General features: G+C 47.7%; 1 protein-coding gene across 2 annotated transcripts; it reads right to left on the reverse strand.

Moving 5' to 3' along the window:
• Positions 1-406: 406 nt before the first annotated feature.
• LOC308552011 (arylsulfatase L-like) lies at positions 407-13726 on the reverse strand. 2 transcript variants are annotated; one of them, XM_081126961.1, is made up of 11 exons: positions 13404-13726; positions 12204-12248; positions 11563-11721; positions 10420-10541; positions 9027-9149; positions 7561-7984; positions 7040-7176; positions 5388-5522; positions 4853-5015; positions 3092-3213; positions 407-1421 (listed from the first exon to the last, which is right to left on the reverse strand). In XM_081126961.1, the coding sequence occupies exons 2-11, from the start codon at positions 12224-12226 to the stop codon at positions 1063-1065; spliced, it is 1767 nt and encodes a 588-aa protein (XP_080983087.1). In that variant the 5' UTR covers positions 12227-12248; positions 13404-13726; the 3' UTR covers positions 407-1062. The 2 variants fall into 2 exon arrangements, with proteins under 2 accessions (XP_080983087.1, XP_080983088.1); XM_081126962.1 differs by having other exon boundaries at positions 407-1377; positions 13404-13699.
• Between the last annotated feature and the right edge of the window lie 7220 nt (positions 13727-20946).

Raw genomic sequence — 20946 nt, forward strand, 5'->3', positions numbered from 1 at the left:
ACTCTATGGCCACGGGGAGTGTGCGTGTGTGTGTATTAAATGTGAGCTGGTCTTGTTGGACCTTCACCCGCAGGACTGTACATTGGGGCCTGCCTCGTGGTCATATTTAGGTCCTGGTCCCCCTAAAGTACCCCAGAAGGAATGCTCTCCTTACTTTTAAAATTCAGTTTTGGCCATAACAATCCAGGCAGGGACCAGACCTGGGGGAGGGGGTAGTGTACAGAGCGGATTGGGTGGGTGGGTGGGGCATCTGGAATAGGGTCCCTGCGTCCGTCCCCTCGGGCAGGTGTCCCTTGCTGCCAAGCCAGTGGCAGGGGACTGTGCAGTGACCGACAACCTTGAACACCCAGACCATTTCCCAAATTCTGGGTTTTCCCCCAATCACCGGGGCTCTTGCTCACCCAGGAACATCTGTTGGAAACAGTTCCAGCCTCCAACACACTGTGTCCTAACCAAGGTTAAAACGACGGACCTGCGCTGTTCCATGGGGCCCGAGCCAGCCTGTGTCAGGGCCGCGGTGTCCCTTGGTGTCTACAAGTCGGCATGACAAAGACATGAGTTACTCTGGGACTGAAGCTCTTTAAGGGGGACACAGCGGGCTTTCCCGGGGCGGGGGGAGACTGGGGTCCTTTGTCCAGAAAGCCCTGAAGCAGGAGGAACTTTGCTGGTCGCTCGCCTGTTGCGTCACTGCTCTTTTGCATCATTCAGTTGTGACGTCGCTTGCGTGGTGCGTCATTTGCCTGTTACGTCACTGCTCTGTTGCGTCACTCGGTTGTGGCGTCGCTTGCGTGTTGCGTCATTCGCCTGTTGCGTCACTGGTTGGTTGCGTCATTCGCCTGTTGCGTCACTGCTCTTTTGCATCACTCAGTTGTGACGTCGCTTGCGTGTTGCGTCATTCGCCTGTTGCGTGGCCTGGGCCACCCTCAAGGGTGCATTTTATTTAGTGGAGTCCGTAGGTGCCTGTGGCATTCTCTTGACCGAGCTTTACAGCCACGTTTTATTTCCCCCCCAGATGGAGGACATCCAGGCACCGGGGACCCCAGGGTGCCCCGGGGCAGGCGGTTACTGCCCCTCACCTTCCCGGTTGCACCAGCAGAGGGGGAAGGGCCCGCAGCACGGCTGCAGCCACGGCCTCCAGACGTTGTTCCGCGCGTCCAGCTGCAGGGGGACAGGCCCGAGGGTCCGGCGATGGTCCTCCACGGCCTGGGCCACCGTGGCCAGCAGCTGGTAAAACGAGGGCTCGGTGTCCGGCGTGAGCGCGTGGGCCTCGGAGGGGTCGCTGGAGAGGTCGAAGAGCAGAGGTGGGTCGTGACGGGTCACCGCGTGCCCTGCGCACGGGCAGATCCCTCGCTCGTAGCAGGCGCGCGCTGCGTCCGGCTGGAAGACGGGGGTCAGGTAGTGGACCTTCCACACGGTGCCTCCTGGGGGGAGGCAAGAGTCCCCGAGAATGAAGAGGGGGTGCTGCAGGGCAGCCTCGCTCACAGCAGCCAGAAGGCAGATGTCCATCAAAGAGGTGATGGAAACCTGGCCCGTGTGGCTCAGTGGTTAGATCAGCAGCCAGCGCACCCAAGGGTCACAGGTTCGAGTCCCGGTCAAGGGCACATACCTGGGGGGTGGGTTCCCTCCCCACCCCACCCCCACCCCACCCTGCAGGAGGCAATAAATGCGCTCAATGAAATGTTTTGCAAGACCATGTGCTCCCACGTCTCGGGATCTGTTTTGCGCCTCAGTTTAGTTTGTTCATTGGATTTCACCCTTAAGGGGGCCTGAGGGGATCTCAGAGGGGAGGGGGAAATGGGGCTGGAAGACATTGACCGAAGAACTTCTAGGCATCTATGCACAGCCCATGGACACGGGCACTGGTGCCGGGAAGGCCTGGGGAGGGGCTGGGAGCGGGATAGAGGGGTGAATGGGGGGAAAAGAGAGGATTTGTGTAATACGTTCAACAATAAAGGTGAATTAAAGAAAAGAAAAACACCCTTCTGTGGATATGAACGCAGCAAGAAGGGTGTGGAAGGGGGAGAGACAGGAGCCGGGAGCAGGGAAGCCCTAAGGACAACCTGGAGCGTCCAGGTAGACCTTGTACCTGGAGGGCAGCTGACACCGCCCCAAGGTCAGCCTCAGGACACATCCTTGAAAGACTGCAAGGCGAGCCCTGGCCAGTGTGATCCAGTAGTGAGAGCATTGGCCCAGGCACCAAAGGGTGCAGACAGGTTCGTTTCCAGGTCAAGGGCACTCACCTGGGGTGTCGGTTGGATCCCCGGCCTGGTTAGTTGCTGCAGGAGGCAACCAATTGATGTCTCTCTCTTACAGCAATGCCCCCCCCACTCTCTCTAAAAGCCAATGGAAAAATATCCTTCAGTGACGATTCACAACCAAAAAAAAAAAAAGCAATACAGGTGAAAAGAGTAGACTTGAAAGGTCAGAGGCAGGCTCTCGGATATGTGGGCACGTGGGGTGTGTGTGCGTGTGCCAGTGTGTGAGCGAGCATAGAAAATCCCCTAAGTTATGCCTAAACCATGGGTAACAACCCCCTTATCGTAAGGCCCCTGAGAGGATGTCGCTGGCATGAGGGAGAAAATACCCCAAGAAATGTAGAAAGGAGCCCGGCCGGCGTGGCTCAATGGTTGTGCATCGACCCTGATCCAGGAGGTCGCCGGTTCCATTCCCGGTCAGGGCCAATGCCCTCGATCCCCAGTAGGGGGCGAGCAGGAGGCAGCTGACCCGTGACTCTCTCTCTTCATTGATGTTTCTATCTCCCTCTCTCTGAAATCAATAAAGCCATATATATATATATATATATATTTATTGATTTCATAGAGAGGAAAGGAGAGGGGGAGAGAAAGACAGAAACATCAATGATGAGAGAGTCATTGATCAAGCCCACAACCTGGCATGTGCCCTGACCGGGAATCGAACCCCGATCGTCTGGATCCCAGGTCGACGCTCAACCGCTGAGCCAGGCCCGGCCGGGCAAGACATATTTTTTTAAAAATAAAAAAAGAAAGAAGGAAAGGAGCCAGTAGAAGGGCGGAGGCAGCCGCCAAGGGGGTAGAGTCACCCAGACGGTGCCGCCCCCCGGCCTACTCACTGTCCCGTTGGTGCCAGCGGACGGCGTGCAGGAACTTCTCACAATAATGCATCAGGAACTCGTGGTCCGAGTGCCGCGCGGTCCCCAGGAGCAACGGCAGCAGGTCCCGGCCGTCCACCACCCTGCAGAAAGCGGCCCAGAGACTCAGGGGTGGAGCGGCACCCATGGGAGGCATGCCGGAGCCGTGGCCAGCTCGGGGGCGCCTTGGGGCAGCCGCCCAGCTACCCTCCTGCCAACATCACCTTTGACTAAAAGCTCAGCCGGGACCAGCTGGTTCAGGTTAGGTTTCTGCCCACCTGAACATATGAACGCAAAATAAGCCGCTGAGTCCCTGAAACGTCTTTTTCTGTGTGTGTACCTGTGTGTTTTAAATGCTGATTTGAGTTTTAAGTTATTCTAGAATACGTGTGTTTTTGTTTTTAAATATATCTTTGTTGATTTCAGAGAGAGGAAAGGAGAGGGAGAGAAAGAAACATCAATGATGAGAGAGTCATGGATCGAGCCCACAACCCGGGCTTGTGCCCTGACCGGGAATCGAACCCCGATCGCCGGGATCCCAGGTCGACGCCCAATGGCTGAGCCACGCCCGGCCGGGCTACGTGTTTTTTTTCAACAAGACTTGGAACCGTTTTCTGGCCTGCAGGGCCCTCCGCCCTCACCTTTCTTTCCTAAAACTAAGGCCCGGCCCTGGCAAGTGGGGCTCAGTGGTTAGAGCAGGGCTTGGGGAACCTTTTTTCCTGCCAAGGGCCATTTCTATATTTATAGCATCATTCTCGGGCAGCACAAAATGATCAACTGAAACATTAGGTATAAGAAAAGCTCCCCGATTTGTTGAATTTCGAGTCCCGCCTGTGGTTGCCTCGGCAGGGCCGGACTCAATGCCATCCAGGGCCGAATGCAGCCTGTGGGCCGGACGTTCCCCACCCTCGGGTTAGACTGTGGGCCTGCACACCGAAGGGTCCTGGGTTCAATTCCCAGTCAAGGCCACCTACCTGGGTTGTGGGTTCGATCCCCAGCCCTGGTTATGGCATATGGGGGAGGCAACCGGTTGATGTGTCCCCCTCACATCCATGTTTCTCTGTCTCTCTCTGCTCCCTCCATCCCTCCCTCCCTTCAACTCTCCCTCAAAATCAATGGGAAAAATATCCTCAGGTGACAGTTAACAACAAAAACCAACCCCCCCCACCAAGGCTGATGTCTACATATAAGCCATTAATTTTTTTGCCTATGCACAAAGATTTTTAAAAAATATATAAATATATAAAAATAATATATAAGTGCATATAAATAATACATATGTATATAATATATAATATGTATATAACATATTTTATAGATATGATATACATATTACATGATTTAATTATTTATTCATGTCCAGGCTGTTAAGATTATAAAATAATTTATTTTCTTATTTCTTCCAAAATTTTCTATACATTTTAAGACAAGAGAAACTGAAATATAAAATTTCTGCACTACACTGAATCTAAAACACTTTTTTCGGGGTAGATTGTTAGATTTTTTTCCATGACAATGTCCCTTATAATAAAATGGGCCCCACTTACCAGCCAGGAAAGAGAAATCCCCCCCCCCCCTTTCTTTTTTGTATAAAATGAAGGAGACACTTGATCTCGGGAGATGACAGGGAACCGGAGCCTTTTCCCAAATTTCTCGGACACTTTACGCCATGTGACAGGGACATTGCAGACACATGACATCTGTGTGCAAAACTGAATTGCTCTTGGGGGGGTTGCTCTGTACCTGTCCTCAGGCACCTTGCCGCCCCCCAGCTGGACCACCGTGGGGAACACGTCCATCAAGCTGGTGGGCTCGTGGATGACCTGGCCGGCGGGCAGCACCCTGGGCCACCGGACTATCCCGGAGACGCGGATCCCGCCTTCCCAGCCGCCCATGCCTTTGCCACCTGTGTTGAAACAAGAGCAGAAGAATACGGTTAAAAACCAGATGGGGTTGCTTACTGTGGGTGATTTAACATTTCTGCTTGTTAAGGCCTTTTATTGATTTCAGAGAGGAAGGGAGAGGGAGCGAGATATAGAAACATCAATGATGAGAGTCCCTCCTGCACGCCCCCTACTGGGGATCGAGCCCACAACCCGGGCATGTGCCCCGACCGGGAATCGAACCCCGATCTCCTGGATCAGAGATTGATGCTCAACCGCTGAGCCACACCAGCTGGGCTGCTGAATGCCTTGGGGTAGATGGTCCCAGTCCACTGGAAGGGTTAGGAATGGTAGGTAAGACCACAGACAAGGGCCTGGGGCTCTGCCGTACGTACCTTTGTAGATCCCATTCCAGCCCCCATACTGGTGGTTCCCCACTTGAGCCTCTAAGAATCCCCCGTTGTCCGATGTAAAATAAACGAGGGTACTGTTGGTGAGACCTTCTGCGTCCAAAGTCTCAAGGATCTGCCCTGCAAAGAATTGGTATGTTTGAGCTGGTCAACACAAATTATGTATATAAAATAAAATATATTATTATATATATATAATATAAAATATATTATTATATATTTAAAAATTATATATAAAATAAAAAATATATATAATATAAAATATATTATATATTTAAAAATTATATATAAAATAAAAATATATATAAAATATATTATATATTTAAAAATTATATATAAGATAAAAAATATATAATATAAAATATATTATTATATATTTTAAAATTATATATAAAATAAAAATATATAATATAAAATATATTATTATATATTTAAAAATTATATATATAATAAAATATATATAATATAAATATATTATATATTTAAAAATTATACATATGTAAAATAAAAATATATATAATATAAAAATATATAAAAATATATATAATATATTATTATTATATATAATATATATACAATTATTGATCAATTTTTATTTATTTATTTTTATTTTTTATTATTATTTTTTTATATATATTTTAAATATATTTTTATTGATTTCAGAGCGAGGAAAGGAGAGGGAGAGAGAGAGATAGAAACATCAATGATGAGAGAGTCATTGATCGAGCCCACAACCCGAGCATGTGCCCTGACCGGGAATCGAACCCTGATCGCCTGGATCCTAGGTCGACGCTCAACTGCTGAGCCACGCCCAGCCGGGCTGATCGACTTTTAGACAGAGAAGGGAAAGAGAGAGAAACATCGATTTGTTCTTCCGCTTTTTTATGCATTCATTGGTTGCTTCTTGCATGAGCCCTGACCGGAGATCGAACCCGCAACATTAGACTATCTTAAACCAAATTATTCACTGTGTGTGCTTTAGCATTTTGGAGCAATCCTCCGAATGAGTCTTTAAAGTATACTGGGAGTGAGCGGAAGTATAGTTGGGCTATTCTGAGCATCTATGATCTAACATGGACACATCTTGCTATACTCCCCAATCTGTGTCCACGAGAGATTTAGGCAAGATACAAGGCTATATGCTACAGAGCACTAAACAGTAAAAACTTAAAATTGAGACAAAAGAAGATTTAAAAAAAGAAAGAGGTTGACTATGGTGTTGGACATGTATGTCCACGGGTAACGAACAGTCTTAAATAATGGCTTAAGTTTCTTAAAGTTACACAAAAGATACCTGCACCCCCATGTTCATTGCTGCATGGCTCACGATACCTAAGATTTGGAAGCAACCTAAGTGTCCATCGGTGGATGACTGGATAAAAAATGTGGTATATCCATACAAGGGAATAGTATACAGCCAAGAAAAGGAAGGAAATCTGGCCAAAATGTGACAACATGGATGGACCTCGAAGGCATTATGGTGAGGCGGGACAGACAGAGAAAAACAAATACCACATGATCTCACTTATATGTGGGATCTAAAGAGAAAAAAAAAAATTATAGAAAGAGAGCAGAGTGATTGCCAGAGGTGGTGGTGAAGTGGGGGGAGGCAGCCAGTTTGCACCAGGAAGACTCACCCACCATCCAGTCCATTTCCTCTACGTTGTCTCCGTATAGCCCGTGCAGGCTTCTCCCAAGGAAATCCTCAGTCGTGACGAGAGGGGTGTGGACGTGCAGAAAGGACACAAACAGAAGGAAAGGCCCTTGCTTGTTTCTAAAAATAAATACGAGACCAGGGTTCATTTGATTTATTTATTTTGAAAAGCAGAGATGGAGATCCTAGAGATACAAAACTGATTTTCTGCATCTTGTTTCCCTTGACGACTATCATTTTGTGCGTTTTTTAAATCTTCACCCAAGGATATTCTTTCTGTTGCTTTTCAGAGAGAGAGGAAGGGAGAGAAATAAGGAGAGAGAGAAAGAGAGAGAGAGATGGATGTGAGACAAATCGATTGGTTGCCTCCTGCACGGGGCCCAGGGCCAGGGCTCAAGCCTGCAACCGAAGCACATGCCCTTGACCAGAACAGAACCAGGGAACCTTCAGTCCACAGGCCGACGCTTTAACCACTGAGCCAAACCAGTTAGGCCTGACACTCACCTTTTGAGAAAGGAGGAGGCCTCCTTGAGAATGAGGGAGGTCGTCCTTGAAAAGTCCATGGGCTGCTCCGTGATGCTGCGATTTCTCATCAGAAAGCAGTTGGTGTAAACAATGAGAGTGCCCGTGAGCTGCGACGTCATCAACAACAAGGTAGCCACAATGGTCAAGCAGATGAATGGCGCCCAGGAGACCGACAGGAGGCCGGCGAGTTTCCCGGCGGCCAGCGTCAGGGCGGCGAAGGCCACGATTTGCACGTAGAAGTTGAATCTGCGCTCCAGGCTCACCCGACTCTCCGACACTTCCCAGCCCATGCAGTCTCCCATCATGGACAAAGGTATCCCGTAGAAGTGGTCGAATCCGTGGGTGTGGGGGTGGTGGCAGTGATCGCTGGAGGATTCGCAGTTGAGACCCAGGTGCCATTTTCCTGAAAGGGAAAAAAAATATATATGTTTATGTAACAACTGGCTTATCAGTTGTGTGTGATATTCTAGGTACTCAGTTGGGTGCTGGGATTGGGTGCAGATGGAGAGGACAGGACTAGTGTTTGATGTGATTTGCACCACTAACTAGTCTCACTCTTTCAGGGCAATGGGACCCTGTGTGGCAGCATTACCTGGTGGATCATCTACACTCTTGTGACTAGTGACCCGAGCTAGTTGACTTAAAAATCACAGAAATCCCTCATTTTTCCACCCTGGAGACCAGGCGTCTGAGGTCCAGGGGTCCCAGGGCCGTGCTCCCTCCAGAGGCTCCAGGGAGGGTCCTTCCTGCCTGTTTCAGCTCCTGGGGCGCCAGGCGTCCCCGGGCTGGTGGCCGCCTCCCTCCCGTCTCTGCCTCCGTCTCCACGGGGTTTCATCTCTGTGTCCATGTCTCTTACAAGGACCCTGTCCTTGGGCGTCGGGCCCCCCTGACCCAGGACGACCTCATCTCAGAGCCTTCACGTCGCCCCATCTGCAAAGACCCTATTTCCAGGCAAGTCAGTATGTGCAGGTTTTAGCATTTAGGGCCTGATATCTTTGGTGATTTTGCAACGGTCTATGTGAGAAAGAAAACAAAGGCCCAGAGGCATCGAATTGCTTCAGAAACCTCAGTCTGATAAAATCACTGTGGGCAACAGGATTCCTGCCTTCTGGCTTGACCTTCAGCTGGCTAATCTGCTATAACGAGGGTAAGAGTGGTGGTGGGGCGTCTGTTATTTATTTACTGTTAAAGATTTTGCTCATTTAAAAAAATATGTGTTTTATTGATTTCAGAGAGAAGAAGGCAGATGGAGAGAGAGAGAGAGAGGGAAACATCAATGATGAGAGTCGTCGATCGGCTGCCTCCCGCACGCCCCCTACTGGGGATCGAGCCCCAAAACCCCCAGCGTGTGCTGTGACCTGGAATCGAACTGTGACCTCCTGGTTCATAGGTCGAGACTCAACCACACGCAAAACAATATCCTTAAAGTTTGGAAAGACACATACCTATTAATCCAGTGGCATAGCCCCGATCTTTCAGTATTTTCGCAAAAGTCGTCTCATTGGTCGGAAGGCCTCCTGAGGCTGCGGTCCACCGGAGAACACGAGAGCCGTCGCTGGACACCATGCCTTTTGAGGATCGTTTTCAAGAAATGGTACCATCCCGCGCCGATAATATCATTATTATTTTAATGTAAATTTAAAAAAATAAAATAAAAATAATAATTTTGTAATTTCCGGTTACAGTTAACACTCAATATTATATTAGTTTCAGATGTACAGCATAGTGGTTAGACATTTATATACCTAACAAAGTGTCCCCCCCAGATATTTCTAGTACCCACCTGGCACCATACCTACTTATTACAATATTATTACTGAAAATATCCCCTGGGCTGCACTCTACACCCCTATGACTATAGCGTAACTGCCAATCTGTCTTTCTCAGTCCCTTTACTTTTTCCCCCAGTCACCCAACCACCCCCCACCCGCCCGCCGGCCTGCAATCTGGCAGCCATCAGCCTTTGTGTCTATGAGTCTGTTTCTGTTTTCTTTGTTCATTTATTTTGTTGTTTTTTTTTAGATTGCACATATAATTCAAATCCTACGGCATTTGTCTTTCTCTGCCTGACCTGTTTCACTCAGCTTAGCACCCTCTAGGTTCATCCACGCTGTGGCCAATGGTAAGATTTCTTTCCTTTGTTTTGGCCCAGCCCTGTTCCATTGCACGCATGCACCACAGCTATGTCCAATCGTCCCCTGATGGGCATATGTTTTTTTAATTTATCAGTCGTATTAAACTTAGGCTCTTTTTTTTTTTAATATATCTTTATTGATTTCAGAGAGAGGAAAGGAAAGGGAGAGACAGACAGACAGAAACATCAATGATGAGAGAGTCATTGATCAGCTGCAGCCCACAACCCGGGCATGTGCCCTGACTGGGAATCGAACCCCGATCGCCTGGATCCTAGGTCGACGCTCAACTGCTGAGCCACACCTGGCCGGGCTAACCTTAGGCTATTTGATGAGCCCTGGATGGGTGGCTCAGCAGGTTGGAGCATCACCCCATAAATAAAAAAGGCATGGGTTCGATTCCGAATCGGGGCACATATCTGGGTTTCAGGTTTGAACCCCAGTAGGGGGAGTGCAGGAGACAGCCGATCAATGACTTTGTCTTATCACTGATGTTTCTCTCTCTCTCCCTCTCCCTTCCTCTCTCGGAAATCAATAAATATATATAAAAAAATCAATAGAAACATATCCTTGGGTGAGTATTAAAAAAAATATGGGGGGACATGTACCATTCCCTGCCGCTGAACTGCAGGATCCTTATTTGAATGCCTGAATTAGAGAAGTTAAAGGGAGAATCCCCAGCCGTTGGACTCATGGAAGGACAAACCTGATCGGAGAGGGTATCTGCCTGTCAGGAAAGCAGCTCGGCTCGGGGTGCAGAGAGAGGCCGCGGCGATGTGCTGGGTGAGCAGGACCCCGCCCTCTGCCAGGCGGTCAATATTTGGAGTCCTATGGGGAGAGACAGACAGGGGCGGGTTTCATTCCTTCACCAACAGAAACTCACGTTTTCCCCATCGACATCTCCTGGTCATCGCTGAACCCACGAAGGTCCTCCTAGCAATGACCAGAGGAGATGGCAAAGGGCATTCACAACCTTCCGAACCGTCAAGGAAACTCATCGACCGGAGTCGGCCTTAGGACCTATGTTTCTGCAAATGAAACGGGTGCTGTGGGGAGCCCAGCAGCGGGGAGGGCCCTTCTCACTTGGGGTTCACAGTCTTGGTTGGAAGGGTCTTAGCGCCTTGTAGGGGGGCGCGGGAGGGTGGGATCCCGATGTAGCTTCATGGTGGCCTCCAAGGGCAATGAGACCACGATGGAGGCGACAAGCTCATTGTAAGAGCGAAGCAGTAGCAGGGACACATGGGCTTCGAGGCAACACTGATTTTAAAAACATCATCTTCAGGCCCTGCCCGGTGTGGCTCAGTGGTTAGATTGTCGGCCTGCACACCGAAGGGTCATGGGTGTGATTTCTGGTCAAGGGCGTGTACCTGGGTTGCAGGTTCAATTCTTGGTCCCTGCCAGGGTGCGTGTAAAAGGCAACCCATCGATGTGTCTCTCTCACATGCATGTCTCTCGGTCTCTCTCTCTCCTTCCCTTCCACTCTCTCTAAAAATCAATGGAAAAAAATGTGCTTGGGTGAATATTAAAAAAATAATAATAAAGATAAAAACTAGAAACACTGTCTTTAGAGGGTTTCAAAGGCGGGGGGGAATCTATAATACTCTGAATAAATAAAAACAAACGTTTTCCGTGGGCTATGCTAATGGCGATGGTATTTAAAAATAAAACCATTACTCCTGTGTGGGGTGGGCTGGGGCCGGGGTTATTGCAGGCCTGGGAGATGGCAGGATCGGGGGTGTTCAGTGGCGTGTGCAGAATTCTGCTAACGTTTGGATTGCTCGTATCAAGGGCCAGATGCATTGTCTGTGGTCTCTGCGTCGGGGCCACGCCCGGGCCGTTCTCTCCTTGCCTGATTGTGTCGTTGCCATAGCAGCCGATGTCCCCAATGCCAAGGTCGTCCGCCATCAGCAGAAGGATGTTGGGTCGAGAGCCAGGTACACCCCTACCGTTGGTGGGCCTCAAAACCAGGACACCGAGTGCCGCAGCCAGCCAGCCCCTAAAAAACAAGCTAACAACCCAAACAAATCGTCAGTAAGAAGTCTCTCTGGCTTTGTATCTCCTACAAGGAGTAAAGAGACTCAACCAGGGCATGCACATAAATAGTGCTCCGACCCACAGGGTCATGAAATAAAGATACCTGATGGGCTCCTTGGGAAAGCAGACACCTCCCACGGGAGATGAAAAATCATGGGCGTCCCAGGGGGCTGGATACCTGCTGGCCCAGAAGCCTGCCCACCACGGTAGCCACCAGGGCTTGACATCTGCTCAGATGGGGACAGGTGATACGGGCTTCCTCCCCAAGCTGCCCAGGTTACCCCCAGGTAGGGGACCCCATGGAAAAACATCAATGAACCCCGAGTCTCACGCCCGGTTTCCAAGACACACGATCGATCCGTCACCGAGGAAGACCCGCTTTGTCATCGGTGGATTCTGCCACATGAAGACCCGTGGAGGCAGGGATGGAAGATTCAGGGCCAAATTCCATCTTACCTAGAACGTCCCGGGCGTAACATGTCCTCTCTGGCGTCCTGTCTCCTACGAGGAGCGAAGAGATGCGGAATCAGACAGGGCCGCAGGACGTGAAGCCGTTCGATAAGCAAAACAGGAAGGAGGGAAGGAAAGGGAAACTTTGGTTATCTCTGGTATGATCCGTACAACCTTGAAGCAGCTACTAAAAACTCACAAAAGAGCCCTGGCCCTGTGCACTGAAAGGTCAATGGTTCGATTCCCGGTCAGGGCACATGCTGGGGTTGCAGGGTCCACCCCCAGTAGGGGGCGTGCAAGAGGCAGCCGATCCATGACTCTCTCACATTGGTGTTTCCATCTCTCTCTCCCTCTTCCTTCCTTTCTCTAAAAATCAATAAAAACACATGTATAAAAAATATAATGAAAGAAAATGATAGAAAAACAGAGAGTGGAAGGCTGGCACCCAGCGGGAAACGGGTTGGTGCTTAAGGATACAAAGTTGCAACTAGAAGGCCTGCAGTTGCAACTGGCAGCACAGAGGTGACAGTCAGTGCTACTATGTTGCTAAAGTCAAAGTGTCTGACTGATGGCATCTTAATTGTTCTTAACACTCAATGATTAGCGGTGATTCTGCAACTCTCAGAAGCTGTTGGCTCCTGTTACTGTTGCAACCGTCTTGCGAAACCCAGGTCCTTGCACGATGAGCTTCCCCATAGTGATATCTCTCCATCCCATCCCGGTTTAAGAAAAGAAAATGCGAACAAGAGAAGGAAAGGGTTTCTTCAAGACAGTCGAACCCATAATTTTGCCTGGGGTTCTATTCCTGGAGAGAAGGGACCGTCTGCTTCTTGGCTGCCCCTTGGACCCCGGGGAAGGACAGTTAGGCGTCACCACGACGCTTGGCCCTGTCCCCAGCTTGGTATTTCATCCCCAGCCTGTCTTTAAAATCCAGTCCCCATGCTGTAAAATGTCTAAAAACCTAGTCCCTTCCCCCTCTCCCTCCACACATTTTGTTTTTTATTATTTTTATTTTTATTTTTATTTTTTTCATTTTCTAGTTGATTGGAGACTGCACCACGCCGGAGTTTCTTCTAAATCTTTGCCAGGGGATGCACTGTACCAAGCAATGGGGTGCTGTTTGAAACAGCTGTCCAGAGTCCCCCCCGGGGCGGGGGGACAGATGTATAAAAGCATCTTGGTGGCCGAGGGAGAAATGCAAGTTACCTGAACACGTGCACTGCAGCTGGAGATCGGTGTGCGTGGCTGGCTGGTTGTGCAGGGAAAGATCTCCTCCTGCACAGGGCGCCGCAGGCTCTTGCTGGCTCACAATCCCCACCTCTCAGGGCCGTGCACGCATGTGCAAGGGTAGCCGGTTTACTCTCCAAATAAAACACGAATTCCAGAGGAGCTCACGTTAGGTTGCTCAGACAATGCGCGGAGAACGGGCCCCCAGACATCCGGAGGTCTGTTTTAATTCCCGGGTTGTGTCCCTCCCAGAAGGACGCCAGCAGCTTGCTCCGTCCGAGACAGTAGCTCCTTTATTCCCTGAAAGGCTGGCCTGTGGTCAAATAAAAAAAAAAGCAAAAAAAAAAAAAAAAAAGCTATGCCTGGCTTCCCTCCAATCCCGCAAAACAGTGACCCTGACAATTTTGTCGTTTTTATGATTATTATTTTTTGCCTCCGCCCTTCTGACATCAGCCTCAGAAATATGAAAAAAAAGGACACAAAATAGGTGTGACTACTACGTGCCAATAATGCTTAGCTACCTAACACCATATATATATATATATAAACTTATTTGGGGGCTGAGTGCCAAATTTCTTCTTTTTTATCCACGAAGGAACATTTTAAACTTTTTTTTTTTTTTTTTTCATGTGGCCGCAAAACATGGGAGTCAGGCAGCTTTGGAGGTGAAAACGATGCTTTTCTAAGGCCTTTGCAAATAGGACCTTTTCCTCACGTGTCTACAAGTCGGACAAACGTCTAAATAATGTTTAACCTGCCCTGGCCGGTGTGTGGCTCAGTGCTTAGGGCACCGGCCCGCACGCTGAAGGGTTGTGGGTTTGATTCCGGTCAGAGACTGGTACCTGGGTTGCAGGCAGGATCCCCGGACCCGGTTTGCATCAAGGCTCCACGTACATTTTTGGGGGGAGTTTTTTTTCCCATTGCTTTTCAGAGAGACTGGAAGCGGGGAGAGAGAGAGAAATATCAATGTGAGAGAGACACCTGGGTTGGTGGCCTCCTGCACCCGCTTGACTCTCTCTCTCATCATAGATGTTCCTAAATTTCCCTTCCTCTCTCTGAAATCAATAAAGATATATTTACAAAAAAAGTTCTGTATAATAATAATAATAATAATAATAATGATAATAACAAAAAAATCAATTTAAGAAATGTTTCCTAAGGGTCGTGAGCAAAAAGACAACCTTGAAATCCATGTTCCTAAGGGAGTCACCTTAACTCGGATGTTATTAAAAGAGCAAAAACCAAATGTGTCTGTCTGGGCAAAACGCATGGCGGGTTTCCATGAGAAAACACCTTATATATGGAGCCCTATTATCATCATCATTTTTTTTTTTATCTATAAAAGCTCTCTTTAAAGTCAACTCTTATCTCATGTTTTGAAACACGTCTCAATGTCTTCTGCAGATTGATCCAGCTCTTATCTGCTGACGACAGGCTTTGCGAACCCTTTTTTTTTATTTTATTTTATTTATTTTATTTTATTTTATTATTTTATTTTATTTTATTTTATTATTTTATATTTTATTATTTTATTTTATTTTTATTTTATTTTATTATTTTATTTTATATTTTATTATTTTATTTCATATTTTATTATTTTATTTTATATTTTATTTTATTTTATTTTATTTTAATTTTAATCTCTATGGTTTCCAGATCTGGGCGGGGTTGTTGCGCCACGCCTCTGCGTTTGCAGGTTATTAACCGTTTCCCAGGCACTGCACACAAGGTTTACAAGCACCGTGTCAGCCCTGGCCAGGTGAGTCAGCGGTTAGAGCATCCTCCCGATACCCCAAGGTCTCGGCTTTGATCCCTGGTCAGGGCACATACGAGAATTAACCGATGATGCATCAATAAGCGGAGCAACAAATTGATCTCTCTCTCTCTCTTCCCCTTTCTCTCTAAAAAATAAATAAATTACAGACAATAGTATGTGGAAAACCTGGTGGGGGGCGGGAACATGGTTGTGGGGTGGAGGGGATCAATTGAGGAGAAACGAGGATCTCCATTCCTTGATATGCTGTGTTGAGTGGATAAAAAAAAGCTGTGGTGCATCTACACCGTGGAATACTATGCAGCTGTGAAAAAGCAGCACATGTTACCCTTTGGGACAACAGGGAGGGACCTGGAGAGTCTTATGCTGAGTGAAATAAGCCAGGCAGAGAAAGACAAGTATCCCCTGACCTCACTCATATGTGGAATCCAATGAACAAAATAAATCCAGAGACATAGAAGCATGGAGCAGATGGAGGGATCTCAGAGGGAAGGCGGGTGGGGAGAGATGAACCAAAGAATTTATATGCAAATATGCATGACCCACGGACACAGACAATAGTGTGGGGAAGGTCTGGGATGTGTTGGGAACTGGGTGGGAAGGCAATGGGGGAAAAAGTGGAAACATCTCTAATACTTTTTCAATAATAAAGATAAATAAAAAATAAATAGCTATATGGCCCTTCTTTGACTCCTATTGCATTCTATAAATCTTAAGAGCAAAGAAAAGGGGCTTAAAAACCTGTCAATGGCAACTTCAAAGCAAAATGTCCTAAAATTTCCCACTAGGTGAACGAATCAGGGATCCTGGTTCATTCCACCAAGAGATCAGGTCACTGAATGCTGGCAGGTCAGAAACGCGAATTTGCACCAGCTGGCGTCCCAGTCCTGTCTCTGCCTATGTGGGGAAACTGGGGAGACCACAAGCCTCCTAGGTTTGCGAGGAACCACGTGTAAACTTCACAGAGGTGTATCCTGTTAACTCTTAAAAAAATTGCATCTGGCCTGGCTGGTGTGTCTCAGGGGTTGAGCGTCGACCTATGAACCAGCAGGTCAGGGTTCGATTTCCACTCAGGGCACTTGCCTGGGTTTCGGGGGCTCGATCGCCAGTAGGGGGCGTGCAGGGGGTAGCCGATCAATGACTCTCATCATTGATGTTTCTATCTCTCTCTCTCTCCCTTCCTCTCTCTGAAATCGATACAAAAAAATCATTAAAATCATTAAAAAAAAAAATTGGATCTGTACCCTGGATTGTACACAACTCAGAATCTGTGTCTCTGCAGCCTGGCCCTGGGTCAGGATCATGTGCGGAAGTTTTTAAAACACAGGCTTCAGCCCTCACTGCCAACCTGTGTGAGTCAGGAGGTTGAGGGCTGGGTCCAAGAGAGCACAGCTAAAAATAAAATTTGCCCTTGACTGAGCCCGTTGTCAAAATAACGTGAATGGAGCCGGAGCTGCCATCCCTGAGGAACTGGCTGGCACGTCTGAGGCCTCCAAGCTTGGACGTGAAACACTTTGCTGATGGGCGATTTCAAACCAGAATTTGCCTGTGGGGCCGGCTACTTTCATCAGTGAGATGTTTAAAATTATTTAAATGAATGTAAATGCAGGCGCGGGTTATCTTGTGACGGGTCAGCAAGGTGTTTAAAATAAAATCACCTTTGCACAGGGCCAAAAGCCACCTCGTGCCCCCAAGAGCTGTCTGCAAAGATGACGGGAAAGCAGGTGTGACGACCACTGAGGAGACAAAGTAACCTTTGCATGGGGCCTAAAGCAACATTGTATCCAAAAGAGCTGTCTGCAAAGATGACGGGGAAGCAGGTGCGATGACCACTGACGAGACAAAGTAACCTTTGCACGGGCCTAAAGCAACATTGTATCCAAAAGAGCTGTCTGCTAAGATGACGGGGAAGCAGGTGTGACGACTACCGGATGGGGGGACAGGACTGAAGATTAAATGCACTGTTTAGAATCAGCATCATGAGGTCCTGTTACCTGCACCCACAGCCACGCCCTCCCGCTGTGGGTGTCACTGTGGCCCGTCCCTTCCTCACAAACACCCGTCGCCTCTGTCCCGTCATCGGGACGCCGTTTGGGCTCCGACCTGAACCCGAGCTCTCCCAGTCGCTGCTCTTGCTGATCTCAAATACACGGTGTGGCCTCTCCCCTTGAGCGACCTTGTATTGTTAGGTGAACACCTACCAGGGTTAAGAACGGTCTTAAACCATAATTCACATTTCTCCTGCAGAGCTGTCTCCCTTCCCGGAAACACACACACACATGTTACATGCATGTACATATGTATACATACCATACCATCTACCTAAATATATATTCACACACACACATACCTATACACACACGTATGATATATACACATATATAAATATACTCACACGCACATATATAGCGTATCCCCCCAAAATGTATACATTTTATAAAATATTTTTTTAATTGATTTCAGAGAGAGGAAAGGAAAGCCATGGGGTTTCCCTATGGCTTCTCGGGGCGTCAGTCATGGCCAAAAAGAAAACCGTCGTCTCCATGATTTTTAAATTTTTTTTTCTTTCCCTGAGCCCTTTTCAGCTGCTTGGAGACATTGCATGTTTGGTCTCGGACCACAGCCATGGAGCGAGTCACATTCTTTTTTTATTTGTTTCCCGGTGTATATAAAAGTCATGTTTGTACTATACTGTAGTGTATTAAGAGGGTAAGAGGATTATGTAGAACGAATGCACAGGTTTTAATGGAAATGGCCCACGTGCCCATCCGTAGGTGAGCGGATAAAAAAAAGCGGTGGTACGTCTACGCCGTGGAATACTATGCAGCTGTGAAAAAGGTGGGTCTCTCATACCCTTTGGGGCAGCAGGGAGGGACCTGGAGGGTGTGAGGCTGAGTGAAATAAGCCCGTCAGAGAAAAGACAAGTATCTCGTGATCTCACTTATATGTGGAATTTAATGAACAAAGTAGACCCAGAGACGGGAAGCGTGGGACAGACCGAGGGCAGCGGGAGGGCGGCAGGAAGAGATTAACCAAAGAACTTATATGCGTATACGCTTCACCCGTGCACCTTGCGATGCTCTCTCCCCCCTCGGATGTGCAGGTTGAGGCTTCACGATGCCACGTTTACGAGACGCATTTTAAGCCCAGAAGGTGGAAGCCGCTCTCGAAAGCCTACGGCAGCGTCCAAAATGCTGAAATCCCCTTGTTACCGTTCTACGGGGTGTCCCGGAAAAAAAATGCACCCGCATTTTGAATGATGATAAACTCCGTGCTGATGACTAGGGTCCCTTTAGGATAAAGGTGCTTCGCCCAAAGCTTAGTCGGGCCTCACCCATTATTTCAAATCAGCTAAACCTGAAAAAGAGTGAAAATTAAGGGAGTGACCAGCTGTGAAATTGTGTGTTTTTTTTTGTTTGTTTGTTTGTTTTGGGGGCTGGGGGACACCCTGTATTCCCTCTTCCTGCCTTTTAAAGCCAGACTGTAGACCTTGGTTAAACTTAGAAATAATTACGTCGGCAGGAAATGTACCCAATTTCATTAGGTCCCCTTAATTATATATAAGCGTGTGTGTGTTTAGTGCCCATCAAAAGGCCGAGAGGAATGAGTTACTTGCTAAATTACTATGCAGCAGCTGTTCCGGGGGGTGTGTGATGCTGAAATATAAAAATATAAAAATGATTGACAGGCTCTCGAGGTGCCCGACGTCGGCACTTAATGAGTATTTAATTATAACAGTGGGGGCAGGAACTGGGAGCTGTCCCAGGGGCTCGGACGTGCAGGGCCGGCGGCCACAAATGCGGGAGACGGAGAGACAGCTGGACCCAGGTGAGTAAAACACGTGAACTTGCCCGAATTCGGGTTCTGAGCTCTTAAGTGGTCAGCTGGGGGTGAGAGCGGGTAGGCGACTATTTCTTTTATGAAACCAGCTCTCTCCTCTTTTTAAAAATGTGCTTGAATTTCACCTACATAGACTTTTGCAAGGTATCTGGCTTTTTAAAAAATTTTGAGACGTAGGACGGGTCTTGTCTAATGCGTAGATGATCCCCACGCCGGCTGGGGCAAGACAGAAAGGAAGATTTTAATCAGATTTTAATCACAGATGCGTCTGAAATTTTTCATCTCGCTGGTCTATTTCAGAATAACAACGTTCCAAGGATCCTTGGCTATCGGGAAACTCGAAAGGAGTTAGGGGCCTGCGTGCGAATCTCTCCAGAAATTGCCGGCCTAAGTTAGGAACCGGCTAATCCTGTCATCACCCAACAAGTCAGTTCCCTCCAGCAGGGACCCGAGTGCGAGGAAACCGCCAGGGACCTGCTGTCTAACTTTTAATTATGACTGTGTTTCAGTTAAAAAACGAATAGAGTTGGAAGGTTTATATTTTAAGTCCACAAGCGTGTTCTGAGATAGTGAGAATGTTGCATCCTTTAAAATAACAGCGTGAGCCCGGCCGGCGCGGCTCAGGGGTCGAGCACCGACCTAGGATCCAGGCGATCAGGGTTCGATTCCCGGTCAGGGCACAGGCCCGGGTTGTGGGCTGCAGCCGATCAATGACTCTCTCATCATTGATGTTTCTGTCTCTCTCTCTCCCTCTCCTTTCCTCTCTCTCAAATCAATAAACATATATTTAAAAAAAATAAATTAATTTAAAAAATAAATAAAATAACAGTCAGAGTGGCTCAGTGGTCGAGCGTCGACCTAGGATGCAGGAGGTCGCGGGTTCGATTCCCGGCCAAGGGCACAGGCCTGGGTTACAGGGTCGATCCCCGGTCCCCCCATTGGGATGCGCTCAGGAGGCACCCCATTGACGTGACTCTCTCCCATCGATGTTTCTCTCTCTCTCTCTCTCTCCTTCCACTTCCCTCCCTTCCACCATCTCTGAAAATCAACGGAGAGAAATATCCTCGGGTAAGGAGATGCCGGGTGGAAAGGGTCTTGATATTCCTTAGGCTCCGGACCCGATACGTACAATCCTCCGACGCCGTCCGAACCCCCTTTACCACAGGGAGTGGTTTGTTCAATGTCCATCGATTTAACAAACAGCGTCGGTTCCTGGCCCCTGAGGGAGAGCCAGGCTCGGGCGGCCGGTGACCAGCCACTGGGACTCTTTCCCTCTCCCTTCCTCAGTCTCTAAAATCAAGGAAAGTGTATTATAAAAATAAAAATAGAAATAACAATAAAAATAAAGATAAAAATATTAATAAAAATAGAAATAGAAATAGAAATAAAGCCCAGCCGGGTGCGGCTCAGCGGTTGAGCGTCGACCTAGGATCCGGGCGATCAGTGTTCGATTCCTGGTCGGGGCACATGCCCGGTTATGGGCTCGATCAATGACTCTCTCATCATTGATGTTTCTGTCTCTCTCTCTCTCCCTCTCCTTTCCTCTCTCTGAAATCAATAAAGATATATTTAAAAAAAAAAGAAATGAAAATAGAAATAAAAATAAAATAGAAATAAAAATAAAAATAGAAATAGAAATAGAAATTAAAAAATAAAATAAATAAAATATAAAATAAAATAAAATAAAATAATAAAATAATAAAATAAAATAAAATAAAAAATAAAATAAAATAAAATAAAATAATAAAAAGGATGGGTGTGTGGGTCCCAGCAAATGCCTCCAGGTAGTAAGCAGCCTGTAGAGATGCTGCATGTGAGGGCCGGACCCGAGGTCTGAGATGGGAACGTGTCCCTGGATATGGGACAGACACACACGCTATATACTGAATCCCACATCCTCAGCTGACC

The sequence above is a fragment of the Miniopterus schreibersii genome, assembly GCF_964146895.1.
Source record: "Miniopterus schreibersii genome assembly, chromosome: Y".
Taxonomy (NCBI): Eukaryota; Metazoa; Chordata; class Mammalia; order Chiroptera; family Miniopteridae; genus Miniopterus; species Miniopterus schreibersii.

What these genes read in the sequence shown, in the direction of transcription:
- LOC308552011 (XM_081126961.1), bottom strand. Translation starts at nt 12,226, where the DNA reads ATGTTACGCCCGGGACGTTCTAG. An exon ending in CTATGCCACTGGATTAATAG is followed by an intron (nt 7,985 to 9,026) that starts GTATGTGTCTTT and finishes TTTCCCTTTCAG; the next exon opens with GAAAATGGCACCTGGGTCTC. An exon ending in CCGCTGGCACCAACGGGACA is followed by an intron (nt 1,422 to 3,091) that starts GTGAGTAGGCCG and finishes GCCTCCCCCCAG; the next exon opens with GAGGCACCGTGTGGAAGGTC.